Here is a 13,145-nt window from a genome sequence, read left to right on the forward strand (position 1 = left end):
TTTTGGAAGATTTTATGAAGTTTTGAACTTTTTTATATATATTTTTAACATTTTATCTCTTTTAGATTTGTTTTTTCATGAGTTTTTTAATTTTGATTCTTTTGTAATTTAATCTTGTATCCTTGGTACCACCTCTGACTATGACACTCCCCCGCTAGCTCCCCAATTATATATATAGGGTAATACTCCGGTGAGAACACTTTTAAAATAAGAACGGTGTGAACACTTAAAAACATCATTTTGATGCATTAAAAGTCCATAAAACTAACATAGTGCATAACTAATTATCATTAATTAAGTGTTTAACAACACATTGATCCGTCAAAATCAAAAAAATCACGTTTTTTGTTGGATGCATCATTTTGAAAATATGCATCCAAGATGGATGCATCAAAATGTAGTTTTTAAGTGTTCTCACCGTGTTCTTATTTTAAGACTGTTCTTATTTGATAGTCCCTATATATATATATATATATATATATATATATATAGGACCCTTATTTTGAGAACCCATTTTTTTGTAAGAACCGTAAGAACTCTTAAATTTCATATTGGAACACATGTTTTTTTTGGTCATTAACATGCGAAATGTTGTAAAAACATATGTTGTAGAAGAAATATTTTTTCGAAACCTTATATATAGCCGTTTGTCACATGTGAACAAAAAACATGAACAAATTCGTTCACGAGTTCATAAAAAGCTAATTTGAAGGTTTCTTATAAAAGTTTCTTCTACAACTTATATTTTTTTATATCATTTCACATATGAATGGAAAAAAAAAACATATGAACAAATATATAATTTAAGAATTTTCATAGTTATTACAAAAAAAAATGTTCACAAAATAAGAAAACTCTCTATCTCTCTTTATTTGTTAGTTTTCTTTATATATATGACACCTATATTATGTGATTGAATAACCAAATTTTGTGGAGGGATAAGGGATGCATCTTTGTTACATTACTTACATATATTTTCTATTTATAGTTTTTGAATGTTGTCCTGTGACTTTTATTACTAAAGAATATTAGAGAGATGAACACAATTTATAATTATAATAATGATATAAGCAAACAAGTAGTAGTGGACACTAAAATTGAGTAAACATTACATGTTAGTGGGAGAGGAGTGGTGTTTTTGAAAATACCATTCTTCTTAAATTTCACCAATCAAATATCTCAAACTCAATTTTCTTTTTCAACCCTCCCAACCATTTTTAATCAAACATTTTTTTTTCTTTTTCATTTAATTTAATCAAACATTCTCTTATTTAAATAAAAACTTAAATATTTCATTAAAATTAAAAGTAAACATTACATAAACATAAACCGAAATTAAAAGTCTACATGAAAACAAAGACTACTAAATCAAACTCGCAACTGATGGTGGCTGCATCGCTGGATCGTCAAGGTATGATAAGTCTAAAGCCGCTATATGCGCCGTGAGATCATATCGGAGCCGATGATGCACGTTCTCGTCCTGTAACTCCCGGTTTGCTTCCGGGTTATAAACTCTTGACACTGGTGGATCCATAATATGAATCGTTGATATTGTCCGCCGTTGTCTTTGATGATCATGTTGTGTAGTATAGTACACGCGGCAACGACTTTTCCGATCTTCTCCTTTGTCCATAGTCGGAGGGGACGGTCCAAAATCTTTCATTTTCCCTTGAGAGCACTAAACGCCCGCTCAACATCATTTCCTGCTGCCTCTTCTAGTCTTTTAAATTTCTTTTCATCTTGTTCCACTGGATGCGGATAAAGCTTTAACAAACGTGCATCGTACCCCTCTTGAAAGTAACTAAATTTAGCTTCAATATCACCAACAATCTTCAAAAAAACCTCTTGCTCATGTGAAAACGATGACGAAAAAATGGTTCGTCAAACTTTGAGTCTTCAACGAAATAGTCACGCATTAGTATCGCGTGAGCTGCTTCTCGGTCTCGATCGATATACCTACGAGTGTCGAAAGAGGTGCCGGTATCTTCAAGCTCGGCGTACACTTGATTAAAAAACTAAAAAGTACTCCCCGTAGACGTATCGTCTAACTCCGGTGGAACACAAAATGAGTTCAAACGGTTTTTGTTTGGTGATTTTTTTGGTTAAAAACTAAAAAACTGTTTTTGTTTGGTGATTTTTTTGGTAAAAAATGAAATGTATATATAGATAAAGAGGTAAGGGAAAATATATATTTTTTATTTGAGTTCAAACGGTCAAAATATAAGCTGGACCCCACCTCCCACGCTCCCAACAGTCACCTTTCCCCTCCAAACCGCGCAGGGCTTTTAGCCCGCTCACCTTCATGCCGTTGGCATGCCACTGGGATGGCTGCAGTGTTTCCTCGGCGGCATGACCAACCCGCTTATATGCCGTTTGCCATTCCTTTCCCCCTTAGGGGTGAAATGTTGATCAGTTGTATAGCAAGTAATAAACCAAATTGAATGTTGGGTTCAAAACTTGTTTTTCATAATCACTGCACGCAAAACATGTTTTTCTTTTTTTTGGGAAGATAATTATTACTAATTGTATTTTGTGATACTGTTGGTAATGATTAATGAATGATTCCAATATGTAATAAAGTACGAGTAAATAGTTTTTACAAAAAGAAGTAAATAATTTTGTTTATTGGGCTGAAGCCAAACCTTTAAAGCTGGGCCTCAAAGGCCATGAATACCTGTAATCGGTTTTTGGACCAGATACAAAAGCATCATATGGTTGCAGTTGTGACTTGTGAGCTAAGTAAGTGTTTTACAACCCATTAACTCATTAAGATTGATGGTTTTGAAGAATGCATTAAACTACTCACATTGATGTAGTGAACTAACTCAATCTTATTTTGAATTAAAAGTTAATTCTATACAATCCAACAGATCTTAAATTTTTAACCAAATTCGCCACTAATCAACTTGTGACATATGAGATTTCTTTTACTATTTTCTTTATTTGGTAACCCAAGGTTGCAATCGAGTCTAGTTCATGGTTTTAGTTGGTAATATCTATATATATATATATATATTTTTTCTTGTTTCATTATTATAATACATATGATCTTATACAAGGAATTTGATTACCAATTTCTAAAACCAAACAATTAAGTTGGTTATCAAAATCATTCCTTTATACCTGGAAACACCCTTTTTAAAAAATAGAAAATAACGTGAATACCCAAAAATCACTTTAAATATACGAAAATACCCATTAAATCGCAAATGAGATTTGCGATTTAGACCTCAAATCGCAAATCAGATTTGCGATATGCGATTTGCGATTTTGAGATTTTTTAAATTTATGATTGATATAAACAGATCGATATCCTGCTCCATTACATCACCTAATGTTAGTACTTTTCTTCAAGTGGCAAAGGCAAACAATATGTCGATGATTTGCTTTAGTGAAAAGGGAATTCTATTGTTATCCAGCTCCATTGTCCACTGTAGCAATGTCAAAATGTCTACTTGTCTCCAATACAAACCCATGAAACAAACCATAATTTGATGATTTGATCGATATTAATTTCGGCTATGACAAAGTGGCAACTGGCCAAGTTCCCGTTCTTCATTAACCGTCTCACTAGCACAATATACAGGATGCAGACATATTCACCAGTCTCACTAGCACAATATACAGGATGCAGACATATTCACCAATGCATGGGCGTATTGATATTTAGTACTACTACTACTATTATTGATATATTTAATACAAGTAATTTTGGTAGAATAATTTTCTTGTTATGATTGAAATACTTGGTTATAGAGTTTAAAAATATCGATTTGTTTATATGAAACTTGTAACCCTAATTCAAACTAAAGCATCGACACATCGTTTGCCTTTGTCACTTGAAGAAAAGTACTAACATTAGGTGATGTAATGGAGCTGGATATCGATCTGTTTATATCAAGCATGAATTTAAAAAAAATCTCAAAATAGCAAATCGCATATCGCAAATTTGATTTGCGATTTATGGTCTAAATCGCAAATTTCATTTGCGATTTATGGTCTGAATCGCAAATCTGATTTGCGATTTTGCGATTTAATGGGTATTTTATGAAAACTCAAAAAAAGTTGGGTATTTTCGTATATTTAAATTGATTTTTGGGTATTCACACTATTTTCTCTTAGAAAAAACTAACATGCTCAAATATTTAAATGTCAATGTATCTTATCTATACTATATTATAAAGAAAATACCCCCATTGTTGAAAGTTACACAACAGGAATTGTCTAAAATGCCCTTAATGGTTTAATTACATTATGAGTCTTTTATTTTTTAAATTTTAAGATATTTCCAAAATCCTTTACATCATCAATTATCGACGTTGTCTCTACCACCAACAGTCGCCTCCACCACCACACCGTCACCGCCATAACCACCGCCGCATTGCGCGAGTAACGTGCTAGTGGGATCAAAACTGTTTACAAGGGCAATAAAATTCTATTAAAAAACAAATTACCGTAAAACAAGAACTCTACCCTGCCTGACAGTGACTATATGAGTATAAGTGTATAACACGGTAAATTACATTACATATACTACTAATTAAAATAGAAAAAAGATATCCCATTGAAACGTAGAAAGAATCGTCCCCCATAGATTAAGCCGAACACCCGTTGTAACATGTCGCAAATGCATAGATTCCTAACCAACATTAGATTTATTTTCTAGCTCCCGCATGATCAATAATGATCCAACAAAACTTCAACGCTTTTGTCTATATCGTCACTTCTTTAAAGCATAGTGTAACATGATACTTAATTTCTATTCCTGGTACATGATGTTTTCCCGATCCTAACATCCATATATAGGATTATATTCTTTCCAATTTATTTAACTCGGTGGCATGATTTCAGTTTCGCAAGTCTTCCTTAACCCTAGGCATCGAGTCTTCCAACAGAATCATCCTCATCCTTCAATGTTTTTCTATTTCTGATCTGGAATGTTATCACTTGAAAGTTGAAACAACTAAAGTCATGTACGTTTTCACGTAGGATAAACATATTTTAGTTGATTCTTCTTTTTGCGAAGATATGATTAAGGGATGATACAATCCAAAGATTGCATATTCATCCACTGGCGTCCAATTTGACATGTCAATGAAATACAATATTTTATACCATCGCATAGATTACACATAGAGTTTTGTACAAATTGTATTCCAAATTAAGCATAAATATGGTCACATCAGATGGGTTAGATAACGAGTTAATAAAATGTTTAATATGGATGGGTTTGTTTTTGCTGGCTAAAACGTGTCAAGTCAGGTTGATAAGGTGAGTGACTAGAATTTAATGTTAAGATGTAATATGCACCTTACAAAAAGATATGTTATCAACAGAGTGCATTAAAAATCTCTACAAGTACCATACAGGCATACAAGTGTGTGATGATGACCCATGGCCCAAAAGTAGTATAAAACTTTTTAAGTATTTTCCAATATTGAATCATAATAGGACCGATCACATCTTTAGTAACTTGAGAATTACTAGACACAAAATGTTGGATGCAAGAACTACTTCAGACTTCAGATAAGAAAAGTAAAACAAACTTGAATTTATTCTTTCAATGGATGTGAACTATCAAGCAACCGCTTCTTGTTATGGTTATATCGGATGTTTATTTACGAGTTTGCTTCAATGCTATGATCACGTATGCAAGAAAGATTATGCATTCAGCTCTGTTTTCATACTCAGGGGTTTATCCACTTATGCTAATTGTTCCTTCGATCTTTCAGGTCTCCATTCAATATCATATGAATTCAGAGTTGGCCGATCAGGTACCCTTAGGTAGTCTCTACTGGTCTAAGCAGTATATAATTAGTATGATCTCAACTTCCATCTAACCTAGCGGGTTAAATGAGTTGGATATGATTTCAGCTAGAAACCTCGGTGTAAAACGAACTGCAAGTAATCCAAAGTGTAGTCAAATACATATAGCCTAGTAAAGCATCACTTAATATAAAAAAGGTTACATTCCTCATTTTGACCTGCTACTAGACTCCCTAAAGAATATCAATATATAGTGTGCATCATATGTCGTACATCTCAAGATATACAAAACAAAGCTAAAAATAACTACCACCTATTCTGACAACCAGTTCCCACTGCCGCGCAATCTCGCCATACACGTCATCAGTCGGAAGCCGATAGCGACAACAAGGACAAGTGTTCCTCTTGATCACCCATGGCAACATACACATCCAATGAAAATGATGTTCACAAGGTAATTCACACACATCTCTCCCTAACCTCATTTCTTCTTTACATATAGCACATTCCTTTCCTCCTTGTATCACCTCCACCGAGGGCAATGCAATGACTGCTGCCACGGAAGCTGCGACGTCCTTCCCGCCCTTTCCATCCCCACAACCCATAACATCTACAAACTTTTTACATCTAGCCACTAATTCAATATACTTTCTCAATATTTCACTATTGGAAAACCCAATGCCAGAAAGAGTTAACATGGTGGTGGATACATAGTTAGAGAGAGACTTCTGCCAATTCGACGGTGACAAAGACTTTAGTGTTACAGGGTTATGTTGATGGAGTTCACATAGCAGTAGAAGTAAGAGAACTGAGTCAAGATCACGGTCATTCAGCACGGTGGTGGCATACGGCGGCATTTGGGTGGTTTTAGGATCGAGAAAGTGTGAAAGGTGAGATAGGATTGATAACATGTGTCTTGCAATGAGAAGGGATTTTTGGTGGAGGGAGAGAGTGTGAAGGTGGTGAAGGGAGATGGAAAAGACTGTGTTTGACGACAAGAGTGTTGAGAGACGGTGACGGTGGAGGTGGAAAAGCGAGGAGATAGTGATGGTGAAGGTGGAAATTTGCTGTTGGGTTAGCTTGGAGAGGGCTGCCATGAGAATTTTTCCGGTGGTATGACTATTTTCTTCCATTATGGGATCATGTGCCACAAAAATGAGAGAATGGGTTTTTTAAGTAGTGAAGTGTGAGGGGAAGAGTGTTTCTAAATTTTTGGTGGGCCTAATTTAGAAAGTCAGTTTGACTAAAACCATACTCTGCTTTTGTGATTCACACATTCTAATCAAGTAACTTGGCATTGTGTACACCTTATTAATAGAGTGGTTCTAACAAAATCTGAACTTTAGTGAATTAGGATCATTTGATGTAGCTGTAGGGACATAAATTCGATACATTTGGTATACAACGTAATCAAACACCTAAAGTACAAGTAGTATATAAATTACTATGTTCCTAAAGGTGTAGAGAAAGTATAGTAGCAAGACGAGCGGATTGGCTATTGGGTTAACTTGAATAAGGGTTGGAATAGGTTGTTTATGATACGTATTGAAACGGACCATGTTAGGTGAGTTGACCAGCAAATATGTGGCTATTTTTCCAAATTAGTGCGTTATTTATGATTAAAAATCGCTATAAGAGGTTGTAGCCATGAAGTACACACTAAACCTTCTCGCCATTTGACCCATTCCCTTCTAGAGTTCTAGCTATGTCTTATTATCTGACCATCTAATCTAAGATGACCACAACCCAAATTGTTCAATTCATACATACGTAGAAAGAGCAGAAAAAAAAAAAACATGAGACGATCTTACCTTAGCAGGTTATGTAAATTAATGAGATGCATGAAAAGGATTTATCTGAAATAACTAATGCAATGATGTGTTGTAACACAGGTAAAAAAACACAATATGCTTTAGAGTTGATTAGATATTGCCATTGGATACCAAGTTGCAATAAAAGCAAGGTTTCCATAATTTATGCTATGTGAAAAGTGAGGACATGAAATAATATATGATATAGTACTAATATTATGCTTTTAAGAACTTGGTTGGAGTATTTCAGATGAGTCTCTTGGATGAAATGATCCTATATCAAGTAAGTTGATCAATTAGTGTGATGATCATGTATATTTTAAATGCATTTCTGATTTTCCTTATAGTGAATACACTTGTATAATAAGATCTCATCCAGTATAGTAAATGGCCAAGAGCCCTCTAGTCGCCCTACCAGGTCTCTCTATGCATGAAAGTTACTTTTTGGTGGGATTTCTTATGAGGAAAGTAAATTATAAATTGAACAATCAAATTAAGACTTTTAACTAGGAGATGATTAAAGTTCAGTGAAAGAGTAATGATATATCATATATGTGACTAATTTGGTAAGGTAAAAATGATGCCTAGAAATCTGGTGCTGACACATGAATTCCACTCATTCTCTCTCTTAATCTTAACATTTGATTTGACATGTGTTGGCACTCTGAATTTTAGGTATGTTTGTAGAACTATCAAATCAGTCGCATATATCATTTTTCTTTAGTAAAAACTAATGATTAGATATATTTATTGACCTGATGTCTTACCGACTGATCAGTTGCTAAAATTGTTCATAGACACTATGTGTGTCCCTCGAATAAATTCCACATTTGAATATTTGAGCTCATGAGTGTTGCATAAATTACTTTAGGAACTATATACCTATGCATGAGTCCATTTTTCTTAACCTTATGAAACAATTGAAAAAAACACTACCAGATAAAATCATAAAAAAACTGGAGGGTGAAATATGCAGATATGCAGGGACTTGTTTAAATAAGTAGAACTTCGACAGGAGCATTTACGTCATATTCTAGATCAAGTATCCTTCTAGTCTTGATACAGAGAAACTAGAACGTGATGTATGTTTGTGTGTGTAAACAAGACCTGTGCGTGTGAGGTGATGGAGTAGAATGGAAGGAAGTGGCTGGAAATGTTGGGAATTTTGTCCATAAGTGTGTGTCTGGTAGGATCATGTTTTGCATCTTTATTCTTTTTTATTTAATGAATTATTTTTAGTGTTATATTACTAATAAGGCAAGCAGAAATGAATAAAAAACCAACTGGCCCATTCATGCATCTCTTTACATCCTCTTGTCCCTACATCAAACCATTAATTATGGATAAATGTCGTAAATTAATGACAACTTATATCGAAGTATGTGCTGCTGTCTATTGTAGAATCAACTAAGGAAAATGATTAATCCTCTTAAAAATTAACCTAAAAATCCTCTTAAAAGCTTTAAAACATGACAAGTGTTATCCACTAATTCTTTTTCCTAATCTCATCCTTTGATTTTGCCACATGTCTCAATCTAATAGATAGGAGGATTTTTAACCTTTTGTTTTATGAGGATTTATCATCTCCCACTAACTAAAGTATGCATTGATATTTGTGCAACAATGCATATAGTTAAAGAATTCAATCATGTGTGATTGTAAATGGTAAATCAGTAAACTATGTGTTACTAGCCAGGTAAAACATGCCGGAGAAAGTTTCCGGCTGTACAATCTAACACTTAAGCATAACTTGTTTGATCGGGAGCCTCTTGAAAAACATAATAAAAGTGAGAAAATCCAGAAAAACAGATAGACCTATATCTGTTTACCACGGCTCAGAATACGTGACAACAAATGATTCAACTGTTGCATGTTCGCCAATAATGTGATAACTAGAGTGGCAAGATGTATGGACCAGGACCGGACAGCTTGGGTAACATTTCAAAAAGGTTAACTTAAAAGGTTAATCTATAGTGCGGGTTCAAATAGATTGAGTTGCTCCAGGAAACTTATTCTCTAACTCTTTTTTTTTTTTTTTTTTTTTTTTATCATTTTAAACTCTAACTGGGTGACTTTCCACCCATTTCCTTTATAGCTTACAGCTTATTTTATTTATTTTACGCATTTGAAATGTCATTTAACCTAGATCTGCCCATTCATGATTAAATGGCTCCAAATAGCTACCTGTACTAATTACTGATATACTATGGAAGTTGAAGGCTGTTTTCAGCATCTTTAGATCTTTTTTTTTTTTGAACATTCATCTTTTACTAAGCATCTTTAGATCTAAAAAACCCATGGAATATATATCAGGGCCAGACAGTTTAACTTTTATCTATAACTTAGATTTCCACACTAAATCACGTATTAAGTTAATTAGTAGTAATAACGAAGGTTTTTTAACAGAGTAACGTTGTTGAGATATAGAGACTAGAGACATCATTCACCACTTGAAGGTCAAAGGTGCTATGTCCAAATTTTATCAAAATGAAACGTAAATCTGTTTTCTTAAGATGCAGGTAGCAACTATAGTCAACTACCTAAAACTTCAAGATCATGCTCTGATTAGGTCTTTTATATTTCCAGAAAAGTAGCAGAAATATAATAACACAAAAATGAAAACTTTACCTCTATTACTAAATATTAGGATCGAGTGATTTGGTTCTAAGCAACAACGATTTCTTCATGAAGATCTTTACTTGCTTCATACCTTTGTTCTCTCATCAAGTCAACTAATTCTTCTAATGTAGCATATATTTCCTCTGTTCTTTCATTTGATACATCTTTGGCCATAAAAGTTTGCATTCCATTTGGCGTTTCAATCCAGCTACTACCTGTGATTTTCTTCAACCCCAGACTATCCAACATATCTCTAACATTTTCAGCCTCTTCCCATCTGCTGGTTCGTGAATATAAGTTAGCCATCAGCATATAACTTCCTGTATTTTCAGGCTCAATCTTTAACAAGTGATCAAAAGCAAACTTCCCAACTTCAACATTATTACAAATCGAGGCCCCATTAAGCAATGCACCCCAAATTCTAGCACTAGGATCAAAAGGCATTTTCTTGATGAGATTTAACGCTTCAGATATCTTCATGGCCCGACTTAATACATCTACCATGCAAGCATAATGTTCCATTAAAGGCTGAATATTATATCTTGGTTGCATACTGTTAAATATCCTCCAAGCTATATCTACCTCTCCGGAGTGAGCACAAGCTGATAATATAGATGTAAATGTAACCGAATCTGGCTGTGTTCCTTCTTCTATCATCTTATTAAATAGATTAAGTGCTGCTTTAACCTCTCCATGTGCAGAATATGCTGATATTAACGACGTATATATAATTACACTTCTCTTATCCGATTGATCAAAAACAGTTTGTGCCCCCTCAAGAAAACCTAACTTAGCATAGGTATCAATAGTAGCCGTTGCTACATATATATTCTTATCATACCTATGTCTGATTGCATAAGCATGTATCTCTTTCCCTCCTTTCAGATTTGATAACTGCGAAAGCGTAGGAAAAATATTTGACAGTGTTACCGTATTAGGCTTGAACCCATTCACCTGCATCTCGTAAAATAAATCAACTACCGTTTCATACTGCTTGTTCTGAAACTGCCCTGATATCACAGTATTCCAAGTACTCAACCCTGGTCTTTCCATTTCCCTAAAAAGATTCATAGCTTTGTCTACAAAACCATGAAACATATAACCAGATATAATTGATCCATAGCTAATTTCATCCTTCTCGCTCATTTCCTCAAATATTTGTTTAGCATAGTCTAAGCTACCACATTTTGCATACATTGCAATCAATGCATTGAAAACAGGGAGATCCATTTTGATATCATTATCTATCACAAATTGATGTACTTTTAAACCTAAATTAAGATCACTCGACTGCGCACATGCTTGCAAGACACTAATCATAGTAAACTCATCTGGTCTAATATCTTCCAAACCCAACATCTCGAAATACAATTCTTTACATTTCTCGTAACACCCTCCTTGCGCATACCCAGCCATCATCGAATTCCACGACACAAGATCTTTATTATACACAAAATCAAACAACTTCCTTGCAGCATCAATATCATCACACCTACAATAATAAGTTATCAAACCGTTTACCACATATATATCAAAGTCCAGCCTGTTTCGTACAATAAAACAATGAAATCTTTTACCCAAGCTCAACTCACAACCCAACGACGACAACGCCTTTAGCACACACGTAACAGTATAATTATCGGGTTTCACGGATGCCGAACAAGCAGACAAAAAACACCGAAAAAGGTCCAGTGTATCGGTGTGTCTGTTATTCATGGAGTAGCCCATGAACAATGCGTTCCAAGAAAAAGTATTTCTGTTAGGAATTTCATCGAACACCTTGTGAGCATAAAAAAGATTGTTGGTTTTGGAGTAACAAGAGATTAGTTTTGAAGCTAAATAGTTATTGAGGGTGACGCCGGAAACGATAAGTTTGGCGTGGAGGAGCTTGGCTCCGCGGACAAGACGGTGATCGGTGCAATGTTGGATGATACGGCCGTATGCCGCGTAGTTAAGGCCATTGCGGGTGTGGGCGGTGGCGGGTGAAATTTGAATTTGTAGTAATACTTGTGTGAATCTCATGACTATTTCTTAAAGTTATTATCATCAATCAGTCAAATAAAATAAAGGTAAATAGTACGAGTAATATAATATATATATATAGTATCGACTAATGTACCATACTACAGTAATATTACCATTTTTTTAATTAAACTTAGTGAATTATATTGCTCATCAAATATGTACAATAATCAACTAAAGAGAATTGGACAGGCCCAAAACTCAAACTAAAGACAATGCCAAATGCAACTAAACAGAAAACAAAGAACATCAGCAAACCTTATACAACTCACTCTCAAGCAAAAACAGACTCAATACAACAAAACAAAACTACACAAAAATTCAAAATATGTTAGAATGGACCAAGTAGTTTCATCTTGCACAGCTCACTATTCTCATTCGCACACATATTCCAAATTTTTGGTAGACAAACCAACAAAAATCAATCCGCCACAAGCCTGCGGTTGATCCATCTCAACCTCTATTGGGCTCCAATATTAATAACATTCTTAGTCTGCCTTACTCTAATGGATAAAAGTTGATTTCTAATACTATCCTTGATGATTTCTAATATTACCACTTACATAACAGGAAAAACGAAAATTGGGTGTTTTGGAAATTTATTTTTTATTTTCGAAATTATTATATGTATTTTTTTTAACTTTCAAAATAACATATTTATCCATTAAAACAATAAATATATAAAATAATATTTCTTTATATAATAAAGAAGCGATAGTCCAAAGCTTATGTGGCTATAATATTTGATTGTCAACTAGCTTTTGTCCTACACCCGTGTATAATACATGAGAATTACGGCTTTATCAATATTATATGTTAATTTACTATAGTTTAAAATTTAATATATTATTTTAAGTAATAAAAAATTGATCTATATATCAACACTTTGAGTTTTATATTGAAATATTTTTTTAAAAATATATTAAT

General features: G+C 33.9%; 2 protein-coding genes across 2 annotated transcripts; both read right to left on the reverse strand.

Moving 5' to 3' along the window:
* Nucleotides 1–4,220: 4,220 nt before the first annotated feature.
* On the reverse strand, nucleotides 4,221–12,335 carry LOC122596278 (pentatricopeptide repeat-containing protein At2g37310). Its single transcript, XM_043769199.1, has 2 exons — nucleotides 10,206–12,335; nucleotides 4,221–4,412 (listed from the first exon to the last, which is right to left on the reverse strand). The coding sequence occupies exon 1, from the start codon at nucleotides 12,216–12,218 to the stop codon at nucleotides 10,242–10,244; it is 1,977 nt and encodes a 658-aa protein (XP_043625134.1). The 5' UTR covers nucleotides 12,219–12,335; the 3' UTR covers nucleotides 4,221–4,412; nucleotides 10,206–10,241.
* On the reverse strand, nucleotides 5,932–7,047 carry LOC122597093 (E3 ubiquitin-protein ligase SGR9, amyloplastic). Its single transcript, XM_043769996.1, has one exon. The coding sequence runs from the start codon at nucleotides 6,897–6,899 to the stop codon at nucleotides 6,063–6,065; it is 837 nt and encodes a 278-aa protein (XP_043625931.1). The 5' UTR covers nucleotides 6,900–7,047; the 3' UTR covers nucleotides 5,932–6,062.
* Nucleotides 12,336–13,145: the final 810 nt, after the last annotated feature.

The sequence above is a fragment of the Erigeron canadensis genome, chromosome 1 (genome assembly GCF_010389155.1).
Source record: "Erigeron canadensis isolate Cc75 chromosome 1, C_canadensis_v1, whole genome shotgun sequence".
NCBI lineage: Eukaryota > Viridiplantae > Streptophyta > Magnoliopsida > Asterales > Asteraceae > Erigeron > Erigeron canadensis.

What these genes read in the sequence shown, in the direction of transcription:
- LOC122596278 (XM_043769199.1), bottom strand. Translation starts at nt 12,218, where the DNA reads ATGAGATTCACACAAGTATTACTACAAATTCAAATTTCACCCGCCACC.
- LOC122597093 (XM_043769996.1), bottom strand. Translation starts at nt 6,899, where the DNA reads ATGGAAGAAAATAGTCATACCACCGGAAAAATTCTCATGGCAGCCCTC.